Raw genomic sequence first — 25,430 nt, 5'->3', positions numbered from 1 at the left:
GAACCTATTGGTTTATGTATTTCAGATCCATAATCAATTTAAGAAATTTTCATTTGATTTGCTACTTTTATTATCGTTTTAATCAGTACAATTTGTATTCAGAATATTTTCCTTTTTTTACATAATAATAATAAAAAATGATAGGCATAAATTACACCGCAAAACCAATCAATCCAACAACAATTTAGGTGATCAAATATCTCTCTATTAATCAAAGAGAACGGTTAATTACTTATCTAATGTACGAAATATTTCGTTATCAGATTTTGTTTTTTTCACCCAAAAAACGCCCGACTGATTTAAATTTAAAAAACTAAAAAAACAAAAACGAAACCAATGCTGCCATCTATGAGACAGATTTTTTAGGAATAATAAAAATTTATCAAACAAGATTTCAAGTTTTTTCTTTTTTTTTCTTCATTCATCGAAGGACATATCGACTAAATGAAATTAAAGATTATCATTTTTTTTGAACAAGTAAAAAAAAGCTCAGATGATATGACTTGATTTTTGCTAGTTTGCTTTCAATCATTCTAATCATCATCAGCATGATGATGTTGTCATCATGCTTCTGCTCGATGATTTTCGTTGATGGTGAGGATGCTGATGTTTATTGATAAAAATGTGAATTAGTGCTTGCTTGATTGATTGATTGATTTTTTGGAAATATCCCGAACAATAATCATGTTGTTTCAATCAAAAAATTTTCGACAAATTCTTTTCCGATCAATACGTCGATATTATCAACAACAAACAGAAAATATTGTTGATAATTTTGTTGCAAATCGAACGCCAAGTATCATATGGAATTCTGATGTATTACATGGATTAACCAGCGAGCAAATTGAATTTCGTCAAATGGTTAGAAATTTTGCCGAAAAAGAATTACCCGAAGAATTGGTTCAAAAGGTTTCCGGGAAATTTTCTTTCATTCAAATTTAACTAATTTAACTAATTTTTTTTCTTTCATTGAAAATTCTCCCCAGATTGACCATAATGGACATTATGATGATTTTCGTAAATTTTGGAAAAAATTAGGATCAATGGGATTATTGGGAATTACAGCACCGGTTGAATATGGTGGTTTAGGTCTGGATTATTTTAATCATGTTTTAGCAATGGAAGAATTAAGTAGATGTGCTGGTGGCCTTGCACTGTCATATGGTGCACATTCAAATCTTTGTATCAATCAAATATCATTACATGGAAATGATGAACAAAAATCAAGATTTTTACCACGATTAATTGATGGAACATTTATTGGTTCATTAGCAATGTCTGAAGTAACAAGTGGTTCAGATGTTACATCAATGCGTACAACAGCCAAAAAACCGAATAAAAATTCTGATTATTATCTATTGAATGGACATAAATTTTGGATAACCAATGGACCTGAAGCTGATGTAGTATTTGTTTATGCAAAAACAAGTGAAAAAGGTATTTCAGCATTTTTGGTGGAAAAAGATATGGAAGGTTTCCAGGTTGGACAAATTATCAATAAACTTGGTATGAAAGGTTCACCAACAAGTGAATTATTGTTTGATAATGTAAAAATTCCTGAAACGAATCTTATCGGTAAAATTGATAGTGGTGTTTATATACTAATGTCCGGTTTGGATAGTGAACGTTTAGTATTATCTGGTGGTCCATTAGGATTGATGCAATCTGCATGTGAATTAGCATTTAAATATGTACATGAACGTAAACAATTCAATAAACCAATTGGTTCATTTCAAATTGTACAAGGTAAAATGGCTGATATGTATTCACGTTTATCAATGTGTCGTTCATATCTTTATAATGTATCAAGAGCACTGGATCAATATAAACAAAATCAAAAACAACAAAATGCTGAAAATAATGATCAAATGAATAATAATAATAAACGTCGTCCTGGTCCAAGTCCATATACAAAAGATTGTGCAGCCGTTATATTAACACTAGCTGAAACATCCACCCAGTTAGCATTGGATACAATACAAATGTTAGGTGGTAATGGTTATACAAATGATTATTCAGCCGGTAGAATATTACGTGATTCAAAATTATATGAAATTGGTGCAGGTACAAGTGAAATTCGTCGTTGGTTGATTGGTAGAGAATTGAATAAAGAATATTTACAATAAATTAATAAATGTTTTATTAAAGAAATTTTTTATTTTTTCAATGTTATCATAATGATGATGATGATGGATCAGTAACGGACGGGTTAATTGATAAGGATTAAAGATTTGACTAAAAAAAGTCTGCTAAGCATAAGTCTGTTTCTAGGAAAATTAATCTAAAATATTTGGGATTTTTAATGCATCAAATGCGGACAACTCTGCGGCGAGAATCTTTCCAAGAAATGTTTCCAAGGAAATTTTCTCCATTCATTTATTCATTTGATGATTTTGATGTCGCCGGATTTGTTTGATTAGCAACACCACCGCCACCAAGTACAACTTCAGCTTTCAAACGTGCAGCTAAACTTTTTCGAAATGCCAACATACGACCATTATTATCGGTTGTCGTCGTCGCCGCATCTGATTCCGCAATTTCTCCTGTTGATGATAATGATACTGATGGTGGTGGTTGTTTTGATTGTCGTTCTTTAATCAAATATTTCGATATACGTTCTGTACGTTCTTTTTGACGTTTTTTCAATATTTTATCTCTTTGAGCACGTAAATAATCAGCTCTTTTATGTATATCTTCATCACTTAAACCTGGTTTTGTAGAAATCAACAATGAAGAAGAATCTTTTGATTCTTGCTTTCCTTTGGATTCAGGTTCATCATCACCATTATCTCTATCAATCTGGGTTGGCTGAACCTGACTTTTGACTTTTTCTTTATCATCATCATCATTCATAAATGCTGATTGTAATGCTTCGGTCATTTTTTGATCAAATTTTTGTTTTACTTTAACCAATCTTTCTGCATCTCTTTGTACTTGGGGAAAAAAACATTCATCAGGTAAGGTTAAACAAACTTGATAAAACCTTACCTGTTTCTTTATCTGTTTTTACCACTGCTGCTTCTTCTTCTTCTTCTGCTTCTTTATCATCAATCTCACCCGATTCTTCTTCTACCGGCACATTATCATTTGGTTCAACATCAACTTCGACATTTTTTCTAATAATTTTTCCACGGTTAGGTTTCGAATCATCATTCGCATCATCATCTTTATCATGTTCTAATTCTAAATCATTCAACGATCGTACAATAGCTTCACGTAAAATATGATCTTCACTAAGAAAATTTTTCGGTGATGTACCAACCGGTACAAAAACATCATAAACCAAACCATATTTACGAACCAAAATTTCCATTGCTTCTAATTGTAATTCAACATTTCTTTTGGACATTAACCGAACAAAAACTTCATAATCTTCAGCAGCCCATAATTCTTCGAATAGAATTCGTTTCAGTTTTGTTGCCAGCATACCTTCAGCTAATTGACATGCACGTGAAAATTGTTGTTCATTAATATCTAATTCTTGCATATGTGAACCAATTAATTGATCAACTAAACGTCTATATTGTTGAAATATTTCTAAATATTCTTGTTGATATTGTACATTACCATTATCATCTTCAATTTCATTCGGGTCGAAAACTTTTTGAGAAAAAATATTTTAAAGAATTTCAAAAATTTGTTTCCGGAAAATTTCTTTAAACTACTTACTAATCGAATGACGATCAATAAAATCATTTAATGATGTTGACCATAATGGACTTTTAAGAAAACCAACCAATGAATCCAATACCCATGATTGATCTTCATCTTTTTCTGTATCTAATGTACTCATTTTTTCTTCGTATTTTTCTCGGTTGACAAATCGACTTTTCAACCAACCAACCAAACCAAACAAAACAAAACAAACCAAAATAAATTACTGTCGCTATCACTGGAATATTCTTTGTCAATCAAAAAAAATCTTTCAACACACAAATTATCATTCATTAAAGAATTTCTTCTTTTCAACAAAAACAAAACTTGCAATCGACAATTTCACCCCCAACAGAAAATTTCGTCTCGGTACAACTGTCATAATTTACCGGGGAAAAAACCAAGAAACAAAAACAAACAAAACAATATAATAAATGTTACCATTGGTTACACCACACACACAAAGAGAAGTTCAGAAAATCAAAACAACAACAAAAATGAAATTACTGATCATTCATTGATTGATCAAATCAACTTTTATTTCACAAGCAAAAATTCAATAAAAAAATTGATAACATAGAGAATAGATTATTGGTTGGTTGATTGTTGATAACATCCATTTTTTTTGGAATTTCAAAATTTCATTTGAAAAAAAAACAAACAAAATCAAAAACAAATATGGAGGATAATGGTCAACAGCAAATCAAGAATTCAAACTTCAAATGGACTAAACATTGGTTCATAATAATAATCATAAACAGATTTTTTCATTGATTTTGATTCATTCATGAACAACAAATGCAATAAGGGTTTAAAACATCCACAGAAAAAGTTCAAAAAATTTTCAAAAAAAATTTTCTTTTTTGTTTTTCGATCGCCGGTTGTTGTTGTTGTTCTTGGTGTTGTTGTTGTCGATTGTTGTTGTTGTTGTTTATTATTAATCATAGAATATTCTGGTGATTTTTTTATCTTAAATTGTTGTTCAATAAATAAAAAATTTTCACATTGATAAATAAAACGTAAACATTCATCAACATTAATGAATTCTATTCGTATATCAGATCGGGATGAAAAATTTCTTATAAACAATGAGGATTTCGTTTGAGAACGATAAACCAAACAATAACAATCAATTTTCCATAACCAATTTTGAAATGTTTTATTCAAACATTCATTATGATTATTTGGATTATTTAGATAGAATTTCAAACCCCAACGATCAGCTAAAAGATAGACAAATTTATATGAACAACGATGATGATTGAAGTTAACACTATCAGTAGCAGTATGAAATTGAGGATTATTGTTATTACGATCAATCATGACTGAAGAAGAAAGACAAGGTTTATGATTGTATAATTTTACATGAAATATTGATGTTGTAAATTTTCGTTGAAATTCCATTATTGATTGATTGAAATGTTGAAAACAAGATTGAAAATCAAAAATGAAAATCAAGAAGAAACGGCGACGAAGAAAATGAAAAACTATCGGTGCCCTTTATAACATCAGAAAAAAAATTTTGTTTTTTTCAATCAATCAAATTCAAATTCAAGTTCAATGAAAGGAAAATTTGCCATCAACAATTAGTCGGAAAAAAAGAAAAAGATTGGTTCAGATTTTTCTGTTTTTGTTTAAGTTGAAAATTCATTGGAAACTTTATTTTTTCAAAAATGAAAAATATGGAATATTTTTTTGTTTTGTTTTGGAATTTTGGTCTACTAAAGATTAAGGGTTAATATAAAATTCATAATCTACGAATGAATTGAATCTATGAATATTTAAATGGGAGAAAAAAGTTTGATTTTGAAAAATTCTGATCCGGATTTACTGTGTTTGAAATAATGTTCGGGTAAATTCCACATAATCATAGCCTTCTTTACCAGTTTTTGGATCGGTAACCGATTTCATACGGCTCATACAATAATCGGCCATTTCTTTCGATAGATTCTGTGGGAAAAAAATCAAGAATTTAATGAGAAAAACAAACATTGAAAAAAATCTTACCGAATAAAGATCTTCAGCCGTAACATACGGTCGACCATCCGTAGCAATAGCACGGAATGCATTTTCAATTTCTTCACTTGTTGATACATTTTCTGTTTCTCTTGAAATCATAAAAGCCATATATTCTTGCAGTTGTACATAACCATCACGATTAGGATCAACAATATCCAATATTGCTTCGAATTGTGGATCAGGTTCACCTGGTGGTATTATTTCTAAATCATAACCCAATGCACGTAAACAACTTTTAAATTCTGCATGTGGTAATTTTCCATTCTTTTCACGATCAAAATGTTTAAACATCATTGAAAATTCTTTTAATGCTTCTTCCGTAACACCCGAATGATTACGTGCTTGAATTTGTTGTTCAAGATTATGTTGCATACGCATACATAATTGATCTAATTGATCCCATTGTTGTGCTAAACCAACAGTAGTATGTTCAGTATAACGATTATCTAGAATTAAATGTTCTTCAAGAACAGCACCAAGTTCTTCAATTTTTTTCAAATCACTACGTTTTGAACGTACTTCCATTGCTTTACGTTTTGTTGCTTCAAGTTGTGCTTCCAGCGATCCGGTTCCTTCCAACATTGATCCACCATCCAAAAGCCACATTCTTCGGAAAAATTGGAAAAAAAAGGAAAATTAATTACCAAAAAACAAAAACAAAACATTAATTACCTGGCATCATTAATCCATTTATGAAATTCATTAGCAGCTGCAGCGAATTGTCGACGAAGTTTATCATTATTTTCTTGTCGTTGATATTCTTTTGCTAATTCTGCATCACGTTCGGCAATAATTTTTCGAAGATTTAACCATGTTTCTTTCAATGCATCCATTGTAAACCATGTATATGGATTTGGACCAACTTTAAAACTATGTATACGACGATCCAATTCAGCCAAAGCTTGAAAATCATTTTCAGCACTAACCAATGATTGTTTAAATTGTTGATGTGAATCCAAAAGTGCACGAATTTCTTCAATCGAATTACAACGAACAGGATCAGTAAGATCTTCTTCAGCATTTTCAAACCATGAATTAAATTGTGATGCTTTTTTAGCAAATGTCAAGAATAAATCCTCGATTTGTTTAAATTGTTCTTGAACTTTTAATAACCGTGCTTTTCGGGCTTCACTTGCAGCACGTAAATCTTGCCAACGTGCAATTAAATTATCATAACGTTTATGAATAATATCGCTTTGTGCATGATTTGATGCAAGTAATTTATCTTTTAATTCGGTTATTGTTTGTATACCTTCTTGTTCGAATGCTTGCAGACCGGCATCAAATGTTTCATGTTTTGTTAGTAATGTTGATACTGATGATAGATCACGACCATAATCATTATTATTAATATGCATTTCTTTATCGGCAATCCAACTTTCAACAACATCTGATTTCCACATAAATTCCAAATAAGCATGATTATCTTCCAGCTTTTGTTTATGTCTACGGGCTGCATCTTCTAAACGATTCAAACGATCTCGTAATTGATTTTGTCGTTGTCGTATTTGATCTGAATGATGATTATTTTCATTTATCAATACATCACCAGCAGCAATAATTTCCAAACAACGTTCTTTATGTAATGCAAAATCATTTTCAAATGATTCATGTTTTTTTCGAACACCTTGTACTGATGCCATACTATCACCTAAATCATCCAAATTTAAAAGTTGTAATTTTTCCGATATCCATGATTCTTCTTCTTCAACTCTAACTAAAAATTGTTGATACGAAAGTGATTGTTCAATTTTATTTTCACGAATTGATGTCATTTCTTTTAAACGTAACCAAAATTGTTCCAAAGCTTGTAAACGTTGTTCAATTTCAGGTTTACCAAGATTTGATTCTAGCATTAAATTCTGTGCAGCTTCCTGAATCGCCTGAATATTTGGTTCATGTGCAGCTAATTCATTTTCAAAACGTTTATGTTTTTTATGTAAATTTTTAACACCAGTTAAATCACGACCATAATCATCTGATGAAACTAACAGTTGTTTCTCTTTAATCCATGATTCTTCATCAGCAATATCTCTTAAAAATTGTTGTAATGTTGTTGCTTCATTCAAACGATTACGACGATGATTAACAAGATTCAATACACGTTGATAACGTTCATTAACTGTATTACGTTTTTCATTAATAACATCACTATCAAATTGGCCAGCATCATTCAATGAATCAGCTAATGCATTCATATCTTTTATACGATCTTCATGTGCTTCAATATCAGCTTGTAATAATTGATGTTTTTTCTGTAGATTCTGTACGGAATTTAAATCCTTACCAACATCTTCATTATTCAATAAACGTTCAACTTCAGCTAGCCAAAATTCTAAATCTTTAATCGCTGCATTATATGTACGTTGTTTATTTGCTTCTTTCAGTTTAATCGTCTTTTCAGTTGTTTTTTCCGTCAAATATTTCCATTGTTCAGTGATTAATATTAGTTTATCTCGAACGGCTTCTTCACCATCACCACATTTACCTTTACCAATCAGATTATCACCCATCGACAGGATCTGTTGTATACGATCTTTATTAGCATTCAATTCAGCTTCAAATGCTTGATGTTTTTGATGTTTTGATTGTATATTAGCTGGATCTTTATATGATTCATCAGTTGCCATTTGTAATTTTTCCGTAATCCATTTTTCCACTTCATCAGCATCACGTGAAAATTGTTGTATTGATTGTGAATCACCTAATTTCGATCGTTTTTCAATCAATGCATCTTTCAGTAGATTCCAACGATCCAAAACTTGATCACGTTTCGAACGTATTGAATCTTTTGCATAATTATCTTTATCAATCAATTTATCAGCTAATTTTTTAAGATTTTCAATTTTTTCTTCTTGAATTCGAATGGCTTTATTTAAATCTTCATGTTTTTTAATAAGGATTTCAACATTATCATCATCATCTTGTGTTTTAAGGAATGCTTCACGATTACCCATCCAATTTTCAGCTTGTTCACATTCACGATAAAACAATTGTAAATCTAAACATTGTTGTAAACGATGTTGTCGATGATCCCATGCACTATTCAATTCCTGAAATGTATGATATAATTCTTCTAATTTTTTCTGTATTAATTCAGTTGCATAATGATTTTCACGTATTAAACGTTGACCAAAATCTTCAATATTTTGAAATGTTTGTTTACGGGCATTAATTTCGGATGATAGCTCTTGATGTCTTTCCAACAAAGCTTCAGCACCAATAGTATCATTTGCTAATTCATCCGATGCAACTAAACCCATCATTGTTTGTATCCACAGCATCAGATCACCATGATCATTCAAAAATCTTTGCAATTCATATGAATTTTGTAGTTTACGTTTACGATCATCGGCTTTATTCTTTAATTGTAACCACATTTCCATTATTTCAATTTGTTTCACCCGTGTAATTTCAGCCGATTCTGGATGTTTCGATTCAATTGAATTAGCTGTTTTTTCCAATTGTCGTACTTTTTCCAATAAAGCTTCCAAATCACGTTCCAAACCTTCATGTTTACGTTGTAATGTTTGTACTGAACGTAAATCATGACCACAATCATCATTTTGTAGTGCATCTTCTTTTTCACGAATCCAATCTTTTGTTTCATCAATATCACGATGAAAACGTTGTACTTCATGTGCTGATGCTAATTGTTGTCCACGTTGTTGTGTTGCTTCCGTAAGCTGTACCCATTTACGATTTAAATCACCAACTTGTTGACTAATTTTATTTGCAGCTTCAACTTGTCCTAATTCAGCTAATTGTGTTGCCATTTGATTCATTTCAATTAAACGAAGTTCATTTGATTTCATATCCGACATAAAATCATCAAATTTTTTTTTGTAAAACTTCTACCTGTTCTAAATCTTCACCAACTTCATCATTAACAACATTTATTTGTTCTTTATCTTTAACCCATTGACTTAATTCAGCTGCTTCACGAACCAACTGGAAATCCACGTAATGCTTCTTCTAATTTACGTTTACGTTCACGTCCTAATGCCAGCAATGATTCATATTGTGATTCAATTTGTGATTGACGTACTGGTAATGAATTTTGTCCTAAATGTTGTCTACTTGATGATAAATTATCATCCAAACGACGTACATATGCTGCTGGTACAAAACCTTGTCGATCATTTATTTCAACTTTCCACCAATCTTTATTTGTTGCATTCAATAATGTTAAAACATCACCTTTTTTCATTGATACTTCACGTGGTGATTTTTCTTGATAATCATATAATGCAACAACAGCTTCACGACCTGGTATAAATTCAGCTGGTGCTTCTTGTTGTTTACAGCTACTTGCCTGTTCACGTAATGAACGTATTGTATTATCAAATGCTTCTAAATCAGCCATAATTGCTTCATGTTTTTTCAATAAAGCTTCAGTTGAATCTTCATCTTTACCATAATCATTACTACCAACAATTGGTTCTTTTTCACGCATCCATGATTCAGCTTCATTTGCATCGGCTAAATATTGTTGTGCTTGAAGAGAATCTTCTAATTCTTGTTTACGACGAGCGGCACGTTCTTTCAGACCATTCCATTGTTCTTCCAGCCAAATCAATCGTCGTTTAATATCTTTTGATGCAAAATGTTCTTTCCTGATCATATCATTACCAGTTTTTTCCACCGCTTTTATACGATGTTCATGATTATTAATTTCCGATATTAATGCTTGATGTTTTTTCATTAGATTTTGTACACCAATCAAATCACGACCACGATTTGTTGAACTAGCTGCTGGTTCTTTTTCCCTAATCCATGATTCTTCATCTTCAATATCGCGAAATAATTGTTGTACTTGCAGGGCATCATTCAAACGACGTTTACGTTTTTCCATTGGTATTTTCAATTTATTATAACGTTCAACCAATGCCAATTGTTTTTCCCTTATAGCATCCGAATCAAAATGACCATCTTCAATAAATTGATTTGTTTGTCGAACAATATCATTAATACGATCTTGATGTGTTGCAATATCAGCTTCTAACATATTATGTCGTTTCAAAAGATTCTGTACTGATGTTAAATCTTTACCTAAATCTTCTGAACTGATTTGATGTTCAATTTCAGCCAACCATAATTCAATATCTTCAGAAATCAAATTAACTTTTTGTTGTTCAACTGCTTGTTGTAATTTGGCCGTCTTGTTTTCACCTAAATCAATTAATGTTGCCCATAATTCATTTGTTTCATCAATACGTTGCTGTATTTCTGGTGATTGATAATGATTTTGTTCAATCAATCGTTGACCATTTTTATTAAAATCATTAATACGATTTTGTTGTGCTGATAGTTCCTGTGCAAATTGTTGTTGTTTTTGTAATTTTCCATTAATATTTGTTGGATCACGATAATTTTCATCGCTTGCTGTTTTTAATTTTTCAACCATTAGACCTTTGATTTCATGAAAATCACGTTCAAATTGTTGCCATTCATATGAATCATCCAACATTTTACGTCTTTTAGCTGCTTTTTCCAATAATTCTTGTCGTCTTTTCAATAATAATTGTCTTCGTTTTTCAATATCATCTTTTGCATAATGTTCACCATTAATCAACCGTGTAGCAAAATTATCTAAATTTTTAACAGTTTCAGATTGTGTAGCCAATGATTTTTCATAATCTTCATGTTTTTTTTATTAGCGCTTCAACGGAATCTAATGAATCACCAAGATCATCATTAAGAAGAAATGTTTCATGTTTATTTAGCCATGTTTCAGCTTGTTCTGTATCACGATAAAACAATTGTAAATCCATACATTGTTCATACAGGATTCTTCTTTCTTCACGTAAATTTATTAATGCATCATATTCTTTTTGTAAATGATCCAATTTTTGTTGTACATCATCAGGTGCAATATTTTTCTGGATTAATGATTCACCTGAATTTTTAAATTTCAATATAGCATCTTGTCTTGCATCAATTTCAGTTTGATATTCTTGTAAACGTTCTAATAGTGCTTCAGCACCTGCAACATCTTTTGCCAATTCATCCGATGCAATAATTGTTTTCATATCTTGTATCCATGACATTAAATCACGATAATCAGCCATAAATTGATGCAACAAATATGAATGTTCTAAACGTATTTTTCTTTCCGATGATTTTCGTTGTAATGCTAACCAAACATTACGAATTTCATCCAGTTTGATAAGAATTTGTTCACGAAGATCTGGATGTTTTTCCGTATAATTTTGTGCTTCTTTTTCTAATTGATCAACTTTTTCAGCCAATGCAATTAATTCACGTTCAACACCTTCATGTTTACGTTGTAATGTTAATACAGATGCCATATCACGACCATAATCATCTGGTGATATTATTGCATCTTTTTCATTAATCCATGATATTGTTTCATCAGCATCACGGTTAAATTGTTGAATTTCTTTTGCACCAAATAATTTATCTTCACGAAGGCGACGAAGTTCAATCAAACGAGCCCAAGCATCACGGATTTCAGCCGAACGTTTTGCGATTTGATCTTTTTCCGGATGATCTTTTTCAATTAAATTCTGTGCATCACGTTCAATTTCATTAATATGAATTTCTTGACTTGCCATATCTTTTTTAAATTCATCAAATTTTTTTTGTAAAACTTCAACATGTTCTAAATCTTGTCCAATATCATCCGATGAAACAATAGCTTCTTTATCTTTAATCCAATACATAATTTCATCACAACGACGTAAAAATTGTACCAAAATGAATGCCTGTTGTAGTTTATAACCTTTATCATTCAATTTGATCATTAGCATATCCCATAATCGATGTAATTCTTCTAATCGTTGCTGTATGGAGAGATTAAAAGTGGGGGGGAATTAGCAAAAATGTTGTTTTGTATCCACCAGACACTTACCTTAATAACTTCGGATGCAAAATGTTGTTGCGAAATCATTTCATTACCATTTGAATCTAATTCACCAATAGCATTTGCATGTGAATGTACTTCAGCTTCGAATGCTTGATGTTTTTGTATTTTTGCCTGTAAATTTGTTGGATCTTTCCATGATTCATCCAATGCTATTTGTAATTTTTCATTAATCCATGATTCTAATTCATCAGCATCACGTTTAAAATATTGAAAACGTTTTGAATCTTCTAATTTACAACGTTTCACTCGAGAATTTTGACGGAATGCATCATAATGACCGAGGACAGTACGACGACGATCTTGAATTTCTTCAACAGTTTCCAAAATTTTTATATCTTTTGGAACTGGAATGTTTTCCATCTTTTTCTTCTTCTTCTCTTGCTTATCGAAAAAACAATGGAAAACGATGAAAATGTCACTCACTCACTTCACAAACAAACAATGTAGATTTTAGGACATAAATCTGTACGAGAGAAACGAGAGAATGAAAAAAAGACAAACGAACGAAAATTAGCTTAGTCACACTATGACATTAAAATATCGTAGAAAACAAGGAAAAAATGTATTAATTTGAGATTCGATTGACACCAATTTTTGTTTTTTTCAATGATGTTGGGATAATCTAGGCAAATATGGAAACAAAATAATGGTTTTCTTACTTTCGATAATGATTTTCATTCAAGAAAAAGTTGGAAAATCAATGATAATCAAATTGGGCGTTGGTTTAACGAATGAAAAAACCAAAACCGAAAACTAAACCAAAAGCCAGATACAGATAATGTTCAATGTTGATTGAAAATGATATCACCAATATCACTATAGTGTGTTATCATGGTGATATTTGATAAAGTAAATTAACTTACTTGGGAGGATATATTTTTGGGGGTTAAATTAATGCGGTAAAAAAAAACAAAAGCCAAAAAGGAAAGATGGAAACAAGGGTGTTTACGGATATGCGGAATATATGCAGATATTCTGGTTTGTTGTTGGTTGTTGTTGTTTTTGTTTTCCTCGGTCAGCTATATAATTGGATATTCTGAAAAGTTGTGTTCCAAAAATCGGTGATCCAACAAGGAACAAATAAACATAAGGGGAATGTAAACAGAGAATAGCGCTTGTATATGTTAATAGTGATAATGTTTTGTTTTGGGGATGGTAGTGGTAGACATTTGAAACTCTATACTCTGAGTGATCATCGACAATGATTTTTCCAGTATTGGAAAGGAGCGGCCAGTATTGTCGATGAAATGACGATCCATACATACAACCAATCAACCAAATAGCCAAAATGAATGTATGTGTGCAATGCAAAAATTATATACCGCGCCCAGCCAGCTATCTAATGTTGCTGTTGGTTGTAGCTCGGAAATGTTTTTCAACGAAATCAAGTTTTGTTTTTTTTCGGTATCCTTGACGATGATGGAATAATAGTGATGATGATTGGCGTGTGTGGAGAATTCAATGTAATTTTGTCTATTGTTTTATTTTTGTTTTGTTTAAATATTCGTGATTAGGAATGATTCATTCTGTGTTAAATTGAGGAAATGTATTTTTTTCGCTTAAAAAAAAATTTTTTTTTGTTTTCCTTAAATTTTGGCTTCAAGGATACTGTGTGCACTATAGCGCGCACATCATTATTAGCTTAACAAAAAAAATTGTTCCCTTAAATTTGGCTTTGAAGGAAAAAAATGGCTCACTTGTATGCCTTTAGTGAAAATAGTGAAAGTAAGCAAGAAAAGGAATCCAAAAATAAATATCGCTATTAATAATCATTAGCAGTGATAATCATAATAATCTAGGCCATTGTAGTTGATTTTCTATGTCAATGATGAAAATTTTTAGGACAAACAAACATCCAAAATTCGGTAATCAGATCATCATCATCATCAAACATCAACAACATTTTTTATTATTATGAAAAAATCTCTTTTTTCATTTGTTGTTCTCGATTGAAAAGAGAAATCTCTGCTGTTGTCCAGTTGAAATTTAAATGTTCATTTTGTTTGTTCATTTCTCTGTTTTTATCGGGTTTACCTTATCTTATTTTTTTTTCATTTTCACAAAATCTACCTTTATTTTTTTCTTTTGTTCCTTCTTAACACGTTTTCCATTCACGTTGGTCAGTTAAAAATGATACCATACGTCAGTCAGTGGAACAGAAAAAAACAGGTCGAATTGAATGAATAAAATGGAAAAAATTTAGATTATGAGGACAATTTTTGGAATATAAAGAACGTAATACAAGGTAAATGAAACAATCTATTTAGATCAATGTCGATCCATAAATAATGTTTGATCCATAAATTTGTTTTCTCTTTCTCTTTTCTCAAATTCAAATGAAGACATTTTGTTTTTCTCATGAAAACATCATGAATAATCCTTTCACAGACAAAAAAAAAAAATTCAATTTTTATTCGTTACAACAACAAAATTACATACAATAAAATAATGGAAAAATTGGATATAGAAAAAATCTAACTTTGATCAAACACACACACACTTTGTCTTCTTCTTTTGGGGAAAAATCCATAGATTCAATTCCTTCCTCAATTCTTTAATCCATAATTCCTGGCTTGAAACACTAAATAAAAAACATATATTGATTGAGAAAAAAATGAGAAATAAGAAAAAAATGAAAAATTAATTACAAAAAAAGGAAATTACAAGTTTTTTTTTTGGTTTTTTAAAATGCTAAAAATGAATGGAAGATTTAAAATTTGTTATCATGTTAGATGTTTGTCAAATGAATGAATGAATGTGTTTACTATTCTGTGGATATCCTTTCGACAACATCTTTTTTTTATAAAAAAAACTGATGAAATGAGAATTTTTATATAGGGGAAAAGTTAAAAATTAAAAATTAACCATCTTATTTATGATGTGCATGCCACGATGATTTCCATGATCAGCAGCAGCCAATTTAATAAGCCTAAATGGTTGAAATAAGCAATCAATCATTCAATCATTATGTATGGATCTTGATGATTCATCACCATCTGAATGTGTTAAGCTTTTATCACCATCATTTGGTGGTGATGGTGATGGTGTTGGTGGTGAACGAGATCTTGATAATGAACGATTACGATTATCCGGTGTATGTGAACGACTACGACTATATATGGTTGGTGAACGTGAACGAGAATGGTGTCTTGATGATTCGGATGCGGATGATGATGGTGTACGAGATCGAGATGATCGGGAACGAGATCTTGATCTTCGATGTGATCTTGATCGTTGTGGTGGTGAATAAGTTGGTGAATCACGTGAATGTTTTGATGATATTGATGAATCACGTGATGATGATGAACGATAGGAACGAGATCTTGAACGTGAACGTGAACGAGAATAAGATCTTGATCTTGAACGTGTTCGGGAACGATGATGACCATGACCATGACTACGACGATCACCACGATCAGATGAATCTTTTTCAATACGAATATATGATGTTTCACCTTCATGTGAACGAAATTTTGAACCATCTAATTTATTCAATGCATATTTCATATCATTATGATGTAAAAATTCAACAACACCTGTTCCATCTTTAAAAACATCAGCATAACAAACATCACCTGCTTCACGCATATGATCTTTTAAATCTTGCCATGAACCGGATGATGGTAATCCAGTAACTTTAATACGATAAGTAGAACGACGTGTTGGTGCTGGTCGTTTAGGATGATGATTGGTGGATGAACTGCCACCACCACGACTACCTGATTTAAAAACACCACCCGGACCACGTTCACGACCACGTGGAAATTCAACACGTAATTTATAACCATCATAATCATAACCATCACGTTCATAAACAGCATCTTTTGCATCTCTGAAAAAATCGATGATGAGAAAATCCTTTTAACATTTGAAATTTAGAAATTCGAATCACTTACCTTGGATCAACAAATTCAACAAATGCAAATGGTGGACCACGACGTGTTTTCAAATCAACAAATGCAATCTTTCCGAAACGATAAAATAAATCTTCAATATCTTTGGTTCGAATATCTGGTGGTAGATTACCCACATAGATACGACATTTTGATGGTGACATTGTTGATTGTTGTTTCAATGATGATGATGATTCTGTTGCAAAAAAAATCAGTCACGTAAAACGTCAAAAAAACCCGAAAAAAACGAGAATCCAATTGAAAATCATCGAAACAAAAAAAAGCCTGGCGTGCATTGTGTTAATATTGCAGCAATAACAACAATAACAATAATAAATAGCGGTTAATAGAAGTGGTTTATGTTTGTGATAAATATCAGGAATCAGAAATTAAGGTAGTGGCATTATCAAGAATGAAAGGGAAAATTGCGCCTTTTTTAACACTTTTTTTCAATCTATACATTTTCAAACCACTTCCCCATTCGGACAATAAATAAGCGCATGTTTCAAAATAAATTCGGGAATGTCATTTATGAACGGTAACCAAAACATTTAAATTTAAAAGACAAGACAAGATTTCGAAGTTTTTATTTATTTTGATTTGGATTTTTGTTTTTTTCATTTTTTTCTTTTCAATTGATTAGCTAATTTTTGTGCTTTATTATATGAATCGGCAAGCCATTTATCTTTTGTTAATTGTTGCATTGTTATTCGTTGTTCAGGATTTGGATCAATCATACGTTGCATTAATGAACAATATTCTTTTGATGGTTTTGATTTCATAACATCTTCATCGAATGTCCATTTTTTTTCCACCATATCTTTAACAGCTTTAGCACGATCACGAAAATCGAATGGTAAATGTGATGTCATCATAATATATAATGTAACACCTAATGCCCAAATATCAACACCAAATGCAACATATGGTTTACGTAATAATATTTCAGGTGCCATAAATATTGGTGTACCGCAAACAGTACGATTCATTGCTATTTGTCCTTGATTATCATGATGTTGTATACGACTTAAACCAAAATCAGTAACCAATAATAAAAAATCACCTGTTAATGATGTTGTATCTTTTTTTAATAAAATATTACCCGGTTTTATATCACGATGTGCAATACCTAATGAATGCATATGATTAATACCGCAGATTATTTGTGCAAAATAAAGTTTTGCCTGTGGTTCGGTCAGTGGTCCTGTTTTACTCATAAATTTCCCGAAATCACCACCATCAGCTAATTCCATAAATATATATAAACGATTACCAGTCGGTGTTAAACACATAAAATGTTTCATTAATTTAACAATATATAAATGTTTAACTTTTTCCATAATAAATAATTCATTTTTCATATCCATTATTCTTGAATCATTCATATTATTACCTAATTGACACATTTTACATGCTTGTCTTGCATTTGTTGTTTGATCAACAGCAATATAAACAACACCAAAACCACCTTCACCAAGTTTTTCTTCTAATTTATATTTAAAAAATTTTATAATATCTTCTTCGGTTTGAAATTTTTGACCTGGGCCAACATTATAAAGACCGGTTATTTCTTTTGGTTCCATTTTGGATGGTGTTGGTCCTTTTTCCAATGCAAACAATCCTTTGGATTTGGATTTGGATTTCTTTTTTTTCGGCATTCTTTTTTTTTTTTGTTTGTTTCACTTATCAAGCACACACACTTACTATACTTGAAAACTTTGTCCAAGATTTTGAATCAAAGTACAATATTTACAAAATGTTAGGATTTTTATATGAGAAAAATTTTTTTAATAATACAATTACAACAAACGAAAAACAACCAAAAATCAAATGAAATTGTTCAAATTTGATTTAGTGAAAACTTTCAATGATCAAACAAACAAACAAACATTCAACAATATAAATTCTGCGTTAACAAAGGATAAAAGAATTTTTTTTTTTCATTTTTGGTTGATTAATACAGTTAGGTGATTGATTGATTGATGAATTATACATGATGATTGGTGATGGATAGGTGATGATTGGTGACCTCTAATATTTGAGTTAATGCCAACGATTGATTGATGAAACGATGATGGTGATGTTAAGATAGATAATTTGCCATTCGTAGATGCTTTTTTTTGGAAGTGAGTTTTTTCTTGTTGTCGGGAACTTTCATATAGATAGTGTAAGATTTCCGAAGCGGTGATGGTGGATCAAGAATCAAGAATATTCTTCAGGATTATTTAGGATTTTCAAATCATCGTCGATTTGAGGTGAAAATTTGTATAAATATTGTAAGAATAAATATAATTGATAGTGGTGTAATATTCAAATGATTAGCAGCCGATATTAACATTGATGGTTCAATCATTTGTGGTGGTGGTCGATCAAAATATGAACAACGACGATCATATGCATCATCTAATGGAATGTATGATATATTTGTTTCTGGATCAATTTTAATATTTCTTGGTGGTTCACAACGCATATAACGTCCTTGATCATTATAATAACCATAATGTCCCATACGACCAAGATTACCAACCATACGGCCTAATTTATAACCACCATATGCACCAAGTGCAGTACCGGCTAATGCACCAAAACCAGCTGTACCAATACTACGGCCAATATTAAGACCTTTACCTTTACGATAACCACCACCGGTACCGAATCCACTTCCACCGAATCCACCACCGCCATAATGATTATTGCCAAATGTATTTCCAGTACCGAATGGTCGATTTTGATCTTTTTTTTCGATTTGAACGCAGAGAGAGAGAGAGCGAGAGAGAGAAAAGGGTTAACAAAATCAAAAACTATTACAAAAAAATACTTACATCCAGGATAAGAAGGATTTTGGGCAGATTGTTGTGGATATCTTGGATAATTTGATTGTTGTGGATAACCAGCAGCACCACCACCACGACCTGTATTTAATCCTGGATAAGGTGGTGGTGGACCAGCTGGATAACCACCACTTGCACCATGTGATGATGATCCTGGATATGGTGGTGGTGGACCAACTGGATGACCACTTGATGATCCTGGATAATTTGGATTATATGCTGGTTGTTTTGGATAAGAATTTGAACCACCAGAACCAGGATAAGATGGATTAGATGATGGTTGTCTTGGATACGGATTTGATGATGATGATGGTCTTGGTTTTGGTTTTGATTTTGATTTACCACCGAAAATTGATTTCATTTTTAATTTACGTTTAACAATATGATGTTGATCACCTTGTTGATAATTAAATTGAAATTGTTCATTTTGTTGTTGTTGTTGTCTGATTGCATCATCATTATTATTATTGGGATATCCATCAAATTGCTGCAATGAATCAATAATCATTTCATTAATCAACAAGAATATTAACAATGAACAAATGAATGGATGATAATATCGTTGATGAAATGACCATCGTTGTTTTCGTAATTTTGTTGAATACATTTTTTGCTTAATTACATTTACGAAACCAAAGAAACGACAAAAGAAACGCACACTTTTAACGTACCAAATCTAATGCAAAGATGGGAAAAAAAAGACAAAGGTAAAATACGATTTTTAGAAAACAAAAAAAAAAGTAATTCTTTAAAGTTAGTTTTTTACATTAGCAAACGTCGCAATTCAATCAATTGATTAGTTATCGATTTTTTCTCTGGATCAGCTTGGACAAACTTTACATGAAACACATAAACAAACAAACGAAAATTGTGAAAGAAGAAAAGTGAGCTCAGTCAGTGAAAATAAAATCAATGAATGATGATAATTCGAGTATCCAAATGCGTAACTTAACGTAACGTAAAAATACTGAAGCAGCAGTAGCAGCATTGGTAACTATTCACTTCATGTTGGATATTTGTGTGTGTGACGTAAGTAAACTAACCAAACTACTCCGTGTTAAAAAAAAATCTTCAGCTCGTTCAGATTGAAGAAGACGAAAAAGTATATAGAGAAAATGACAGTGAAAGACTCTATCTTTTTCTTCAAATCATCATCATCATCCATATTAGTCATACTGTGAATCAAGTTTGGGCGCCAAGTGTAATACAAATGAAATACGTTCTTTACGTTGTTGTTATCGCTATATAATACATGGAAAAATGGATGCCTGGGAAAAATTCTTTCTTTTTGATGTTTTTGATCGAAAACATCATCAACAACAACATTGACGTCATGATGATGATGATGATGTTTTCGAAGAATAACAAAAAAAAAGAATCCGGGAATTCAAAAACCAAAAAAAAAAAAAATAAACATTGTAAAAAAAGGGAGAAACTCTGGATTCTTTTTTTAGTTGAAAAATTCTATGCAGAAAACTACATCCAGATGAATAATTTAATTATTGAAATTCTGGAATTTGAGATTTGCGAAAAGAAAAACTTTCCAAAAAACTTACAAATTCTTTCCCTTGAACAAAAGTTCTTTCTTTCGTTTGATTTGATTTTGATTTGAAAAATGATTCTACCATTCAAAACAAAGATTCTGATATCGATACTGATGATCTTGATTGGAAAATTTCCTACAGCAAATGCCTATGAAGATGGTTATGAAGAAGAAGAAGAAGAAGAAGAAGAAGAATCAGATAATATTGTAAAAATGATCGATAAAAAAATAGAAGATTATCAAGAATATTTATTTTTAGAACAAAATGAAGATTTACAAGTAGAATTAGTTAATCGTGAAGAATGTATTTGTTATGTACCTGAACCAGGTATTTATAATGGTTTGGATTTGAATCGTTATCTTTTTCCATATCATCCATGTAAATTAAATCTATATATTTGTGATAAAAAACGTTTATTACAAAAACCATTATTATTTATTGATTGTTCTAAACAGATTGGTTGTTATTATCAAGAAAATTTAACCAATTGTGATTGTAGTAAACGACAAAAACTATGGGGTTCCAATGTTTGTGGTAATAGAATTTCAAAGAAAAATTGTTTTAAAGAATTACGTTATAAATGTCATTTTAATCAGAATAAAGCCGAATTGATTGGAATGTGTTAATAATTTTTTTGTTTTGTTTGTTTATCGCTCCAATAAAGGATCAATAACATTAATTATATCCTGATCGTTTGTTAATTGTTTTATATATGCCATTCTTGTTGGTTTATTACCATTATCATCATTGGATTCGTGCCAAATATTATAACCATCTGGTTGAATTTCCATTCGACCATATATTAAACGATAAAATGGTTCATAACCATTAATAGCAATTAATGCAGCAATTTCATCAAAACAAGCTTCAGTTAAATTTTGTTCCATGGATATCAACCATGCTTTACGTACTGGACTATTTTTCAATCGTGAATTTTGAATAATATTTTGGCCACAAAGTAAATGTTCACCTGTTTCAGCACCAGCAAATATTATTTTGGTTGGCCATTTTTCTACAACTTTTCTGGCTGCTTGTGGTTGTTTTTCAATATTCCATTCTTTACCTTCAGGATATTTTCCTGCCATTGCAATCATTTTTTGAACTTTTTTTCGTATCAATTCTCGTCCATTTAATGGTGAATATTCATCACTTTCGGTATCTAAAAGTCCGGCAAGATTTGTAAAAAAACCAATCGATAAAATTATAACATTATTATCCTTGGATGCGGCTAATAATCTTCGATATAATGTTATTGCATTTTCAGCTTGATCATTACGTTCAAAACGTGGATGTGGATAATTTTCTCGGACATAATCTGGCCAGGTAAGATTTTTACCTGAATCAAATGCATTCGGATCTTTTGTTATACCGATCGGTATTCGTGAACGATTAAAATAATTTGTAATTGCATCAAGAACCGGTACGATTCCTTCATAACGATCATTAGCCATCATTGCAAGAATTCGAGTTTTATTTTGATCAGCAAAACTATTTATTATAGCAATGGCTGTAACATCATCCGGATATTGTCCACAATCAGTATCGATAATAATATCTGGTATATTCGGGATTTGTTGTTGATCAGAAGAAGAAGAAGAAGCATTTGATTGTAAACTCATTAACAACAGCAGAATCAGCCATATTGATAGAAATAAAATAAGAAAATATTTCGGTTGTTTTCGTTGTTCAAACATTATCCGATCAGTTTGTTTTTTTCTATTTAAGAATTTTAGAACGAAACAATTTTTTTTTTTTTTGGTTGAAATAAAACTCAAATTTGAAACTAAAAACAACAACAACAACAACAACAACAAACTCTAATTGATTGATTGATTAATTTCCTTTTGTTTTTGGTTTTTGCAAATTAATCAATCAATCAATCAATCGATCGATCGATCGAACAACAACAACAAAATGCTTTTATCGTGGTCTTGCTGCTATCTTATGATAAGAAAATTGCGATTATCAACATCATTATCATTGAGAAACATTGAAAAGCATTTTTTTTTTTTTGATTGATAAAAAAAAGAAATTGATAATTAAAATATTTTGTTTTTGTAAAGATTTTGTAAATTTTTTTTTTCTTGGGAAGAAAAATGAAATTTTTTTTTATATAAATTACAAATCGATATATAAAATGGATTTTGTTTTGTTTTTGTTTGAATTTTCTTGTTTTTTTTTGTTTTTATAATTTTTTGTTAATGAAATTTTTTTTTTCTGTAAAAATATTTACCTTGCTGTTTTTTTTTCTATTCATCCAGAAAACATTTAACAATCATTTTTGATTGTTGATCATTTCTTTCAAAATGGTTGTCCCGGGAGATTTTGATTTTTTTCGTTAATCAAAAAATACTTTTTCTTTTTAATTAAATTAAATTTCAGAAAAATATTGACATTATTCACTTATTTCTGGATTTTTGTTCATTTTGCATTTCAATTCATTTGAATGAAATACAAAATTTGTAATATTTGAAATTTTGAATACAAATTAAAAAAAAAAAAACACCTAACGAATGATAAAAATGAATATAATTTTCAAAAATTTTATTAAAATTATTGAAAAAATTCATAAGAAAATTTCCGAAACAATATGGTTATTACCATATTATCGTAATCAAATTCGTCAATATTATAATGATCAATCGATAATCGATACAGATGATCATGATCATCATCAAAAAATTATTATCATTGTTCATCGAACATTTTGGCATAATTGGTTTCCATCAATATTAGCATTATTTGTTGGTATAACATGGGGTTATTATATTCGCTATCCAGATTGGTGTAATCGATATCAATTCTGGTTGGTTATAAAATTTTATCCACCTGAATCAGGAATCTATACAGCTGCTATGGTTGTTGTTTGGTCTGGTGTTATAATATCAACAGCATTATATGGTTTAGGTCAAAATTATCTTCAAGAATTTATCTATCTTTCAATATTGGATATGAATGAACAAAATCGAAAATATTTTGGCAAGTTTCATTTTCTGAGTGAAATTTTTTTTGAAAAAACCAAACAATTATCGTTTCTTTACCCCAATAGGTTTCAATCAAAATGAAATGATTAAATTAAAACAATATCAAAATCGATTATTATCAATGTTAGCATCATTCATTTATATTTGTACAATATTTGCATCAACCGGTCAATATTTTCAATTAATCGAACGAAATTTATTGAATGATAATAATAATATCCTTGTATTTGTATGGTTTTTTGGTTTTCAGCTATGGGGTTTGTATACAAGTTCAACAATGCATTTTACACCCGGTATATTAATGATTGTACATCGTTTTATTGAAATCAAACAAAAACAATTACAAAATCGTATGAAAACGGTAACAAATAATATTTATTCATTACAATATTGTCGTACAAATAAATCAATAATATTATTAAGAAAATATTATCGAATACGATTATTATTCAGTAGATTTCAACGAAAAAATCTACAAAAACTTGATGAACAAACAAAACGACTGTTGACAATATTATTAATAAGTTATACATTATTATGTACCTATCTGATATATGTTATATTTTTAACATCATTACCAAATCAATATTTACCGCTTTATTATCTATTATTTACAACACATTCATCATTAATGTTATTATTAACATTTACAGCCGCAAAAGTATCCGGTAATAATTATCAATTTGATCAATGGAATCGTAAAACATTTTATCAATTATCCAGATTATTATTATGGAAAGGAAAATTGAAATTATTGATTGAAATTGAAAATCATTATCAAGATTCAGGATTTTCTTTAACCAATGATTATGTTATTACATGGAATGCATATATTTATGTAAGATTTTTTTTACAATTTTGTAATTACAAATTACCAATACGTTTTTAATTATACTTTTTTCTCTTCTCATAATACAGATATTCCATAATATAAGTACATTTTTCTTTCTTATTTTTGCAAGATTATTTGATTAAAATATCTGGTATTCAAAATATCTATGTTAACTTTCAAAACATACATATTGATTTTTTTTTTTCTCTCTATTGTTGACAAGGGCAATGAAATTTCATTCAATTTTTCAATTTCACAGATGTAAAGAATATTTTTATTTCACACACACACAACTTTTCAGTTGATCTGTTGTTTGATCTACAAAATAAATAAATGTCATGCATATGATGATAATAATAATGATGATTATGTTCACCTGTAATTTCTTTTATTTTATTCTTTTTATTTATTGATTTTCAACCGAAAAAAAACAGAATATAAAGAATCTAGAATTTCTTTTCCATTTCTTTTCCAGTTCTTTAGTTCCTTGTGTGCGTGTGTATTTTTGAATTGAAAAAAATGGAAAATTTCAATCAAAATTCTATTGAAATAATTGAAAAAATTCATCGAAAAATTTCCGAAACAATATGGCTGGTACCATATTATCGTAATCAAATTCGTCAATATTATAATGATCAATCGATAATCGATACAGTTACTGATGATGATCATCATCAAAAAATAATCATTATTCATCGAACATTTTGGCATAATTGGTTTCCATCATTATTGGCATTATTTGTCGGTATAACATGGGGTTATTATATTCGCTATCCAGATTGGT

At 30.2% G+C, this 25,430-nt stretch overlaps 9 protein-coding genes and 1 long non-coding RNA gene across 12 annotated transcripts; 4 read left to right on the top strand and 6 right to left on the bottom strand.

Moving 5' to 3' along the window:
• Positions 1-537: 537 nt before the first annotated feature.
• LOC113799871 (isovaleryl-CoA dehydrogenase, mitochondrial) lies at positions 538-2,151 on the top strand. Its single transcript, XM_027350567.2, has 2 exons — positions 538-909; positions 987-2,151. The coding sequence occupies exons 1-2, from the start codon at positions 685-687 to the stop codon at positions 2,124-2,126; spliced, it is 1,365 nt and encodes a 454-aa protein (XP_027206368.2). The 5' UTR covers positions 538-684; the 3' UTR covers positions 2,127-2,151.
• Positions 2,152-2,354: 203 nt separating this feature from the next.
• Positions 2,355-4,041, bottom strand: LOC113799872 (uncharacterized). Of its 2 annotated transcripts, XM_027350569.2 has the most exons (4): positions 3,670-4,041; positions 3,568-3,600; positions 2,989-3,510; positions 2,355-2,933 (listed from the first exon to the last, which is right to left on the bottom strand). In XM_027350569.2, exons 1-4 carry the CDS (start codon positions 3,791-3,793, stop codon positions 2,377-2,379), a joined length of 1,236 nt encoding a protein of 411 aa, XP_027206370.2. In that variant the 5' UTR covers positions 3,794-4,041; the 3' UTR covers positions 2,355-2,376. The 2 variants fall into 2 exon arrangements, with proteins under 2 accessions (XP_027206370.2, XP_027206369.2); XM_027350568.2 differs by having other exon boundaries at positions 2,989-3,600.
• Positions 4,042-5,302: 1,261 nt separating this feature from the next.
• LOC113799869 (spectrin alpha chain-like) lies at positions 5,303-13,321 on the bottom strand. Its single transcript, XM_027350565.2, is given in 8 exon segments — positions 5,303-5,604; positions 5,662-6,280; positions 6,346-9,515; positions 9,517-9,630; positions 9,632-11,326; positions 11,328-12,479; positions 12,548-13,025; positions 13,222-13,321. Coding segments are annotated over 7 exon segments (7,248 nt in total). The 5' UTR covers positions 12,923-13,025; positions 13,222-13,321; the 3' UTR covers positions 5,303-5,481.
• A 104-nt stretch (positions 13,322-13,425) lies between these two features.
• LOC142646024 (uncharacterized) lies at positions 13,426-14,962 on the top strand. The gene is made up of 3 exons (XR_012847047.1): positions 13,426-14,025; positions 14,687-14,807; positions 14,905-14,962. It is a non-coding gene; the product is annotated as an uncharacterized LOC142646024 (long non-coding RNA).
• SF2 (splicing factor 2) lies at positions 14,951-16,755 on the bottom strand. Of its 2 annotated transcripts, XR_012847046.1 has the most exons (3): positions 16,459-16,755; positions 15,428-16,394; positions 14,951-15,143 (listed from the first exon to the last, which is right to left on the bottom strand). XR_012847046.1 is itself a non-coding variant. In XM_027350566.2 (2 exons), the coding sequence occupies exons 1-2, from the start codon at positions 16,617-16,619 to the stop codon at positions 15,521-15,523; spliced, it is 1,035 nt and encodes a 344-aa protein (XP_027206367.2). In that variant the 5' UTR covers positions 16,620-16,755; the 3' UTR covers positions 14,951-15,520. The 2 variants fall into 2 exon arrangements, 1 of the variants encoding a protein (XP_027206367.2); XM_027350566.2 differs by having other exon boundaries at positions 14,951-16,394.
• A 256-nt stretch (positions 16,756-17,011) lies between these two features.
• On the bottom strand, positions 17,012-18,196 carry LOC142646023 (uncharacterized). Its single transcript, XM_075823845.1, has one exon. The coding sequence runs from the start codon at positions 18,111-18,113 to the stop codon at positions 17,073-17,075; it is 1,041 nt and encodes a 346-aa protein (XP_075679960.1). The 5' UTR covers positions 18,114-18,196; the 3' UTR covers positions 17,012-17,072.
• A 24-nt stretch (positions 18,197-18,220) lies between these two features.
• Positions 18,221-20,368, bottom strand: LOC113799874 (uncharacterized). Its single transcript, XM_027350571.2, has 3 exons — positions 20,053-20,368; positions 19,278-19,962; positions 18,221-19,188 (listed from the first exon to the last, which is right to left on the bottom strand). The coding sequence occupies exons 2-3, from the start codon at positions 19,891-19,893 to the stop codon at positions 18,695-18,697; spliced, it is 1,110 nt and encodes a 369-aa protein (XP_027206372.2). The 5' UTR covers positions 19,894-19,962; positions 20,053-20,368; the 3' UTR covers positions 18,221-18,694.
• A 475-nt stretch (positions 20,369-20,843) lies between these two features.
• LOC113799876 (uncharacterized) lies at positions 20,844-21,514 on the top strand. The gene has a single exon (XM_027350573.2). The coding sequence runs from the start codon at positions 20,902-20,904 to the stop codon at positions 21,454-21,456; it is 555 nt and encodes a 184-aa protein (XP_027206374.1). The 5' UTR covers positions 20,844-20,901; the 3' UTR covers positions 21,457-21,514.
• On the bottom strand, positions 21,400-22,654 carry LOC113799875 (uncharacterized). The gene has a single exon (XM_027350572.2). The coding sequence runs from the start codon at positions 22,522-22,524 to the stop codon at positions 21,478-21,480; it is 1,047 nt and encodes a 348-aa protein (XP_027206373.2). The 5' UTR covers positions 22,525-22,654; the 3' UTR covers positions 21,400-21,477.
• Positions 22,655-23,136: 482 nt separating this feature from the next.
• LOC142646021 (uncharacterized) lies at positions 23,137-24,942 on the top strand. Its single transcript, XM_075823841.1, has 4 exons — positions 23,137-23,167; positions 23,567-23,731; positions 23,880-24,652; positions 24,733-24,942. The coding sequence occupies exons 1-4, from the start codon at positions 23,137-23,139 to the stop codon at positions 24,787-24,789; spliced, it is 1,026 nt and encodes a 341-aa protein (XP_075679956.1). The 3' UTR covers positions 24,790-24,942.
• Positions 24,943-25,430: the final 488 nt, after the last annotated feature.

Source organism: Dermatophagoides pteronyssinus, unplaced genomic scaffold, assembly GCF_027571235.1.
Source record: "Dermatophagoides pteronyssinus isolate colony J.1.1.1.1 unplaced genomic scaffold, Derpt_VIB-CSIC_2022.12 sq0038, whole genome shotgun sequence".
NCBI classification, from domain to species: domain Eukaryota; kingdom Metazoa; phylum Arthropoda; class Arachnida; order Sarcoptiformes; family Pyroglyphidae; genus Dermatophagoides; species Dermatophagoides pteronyssinus.
This window is presented reverse-complemented; position numbering and strand designations above follow the sequence as displayed.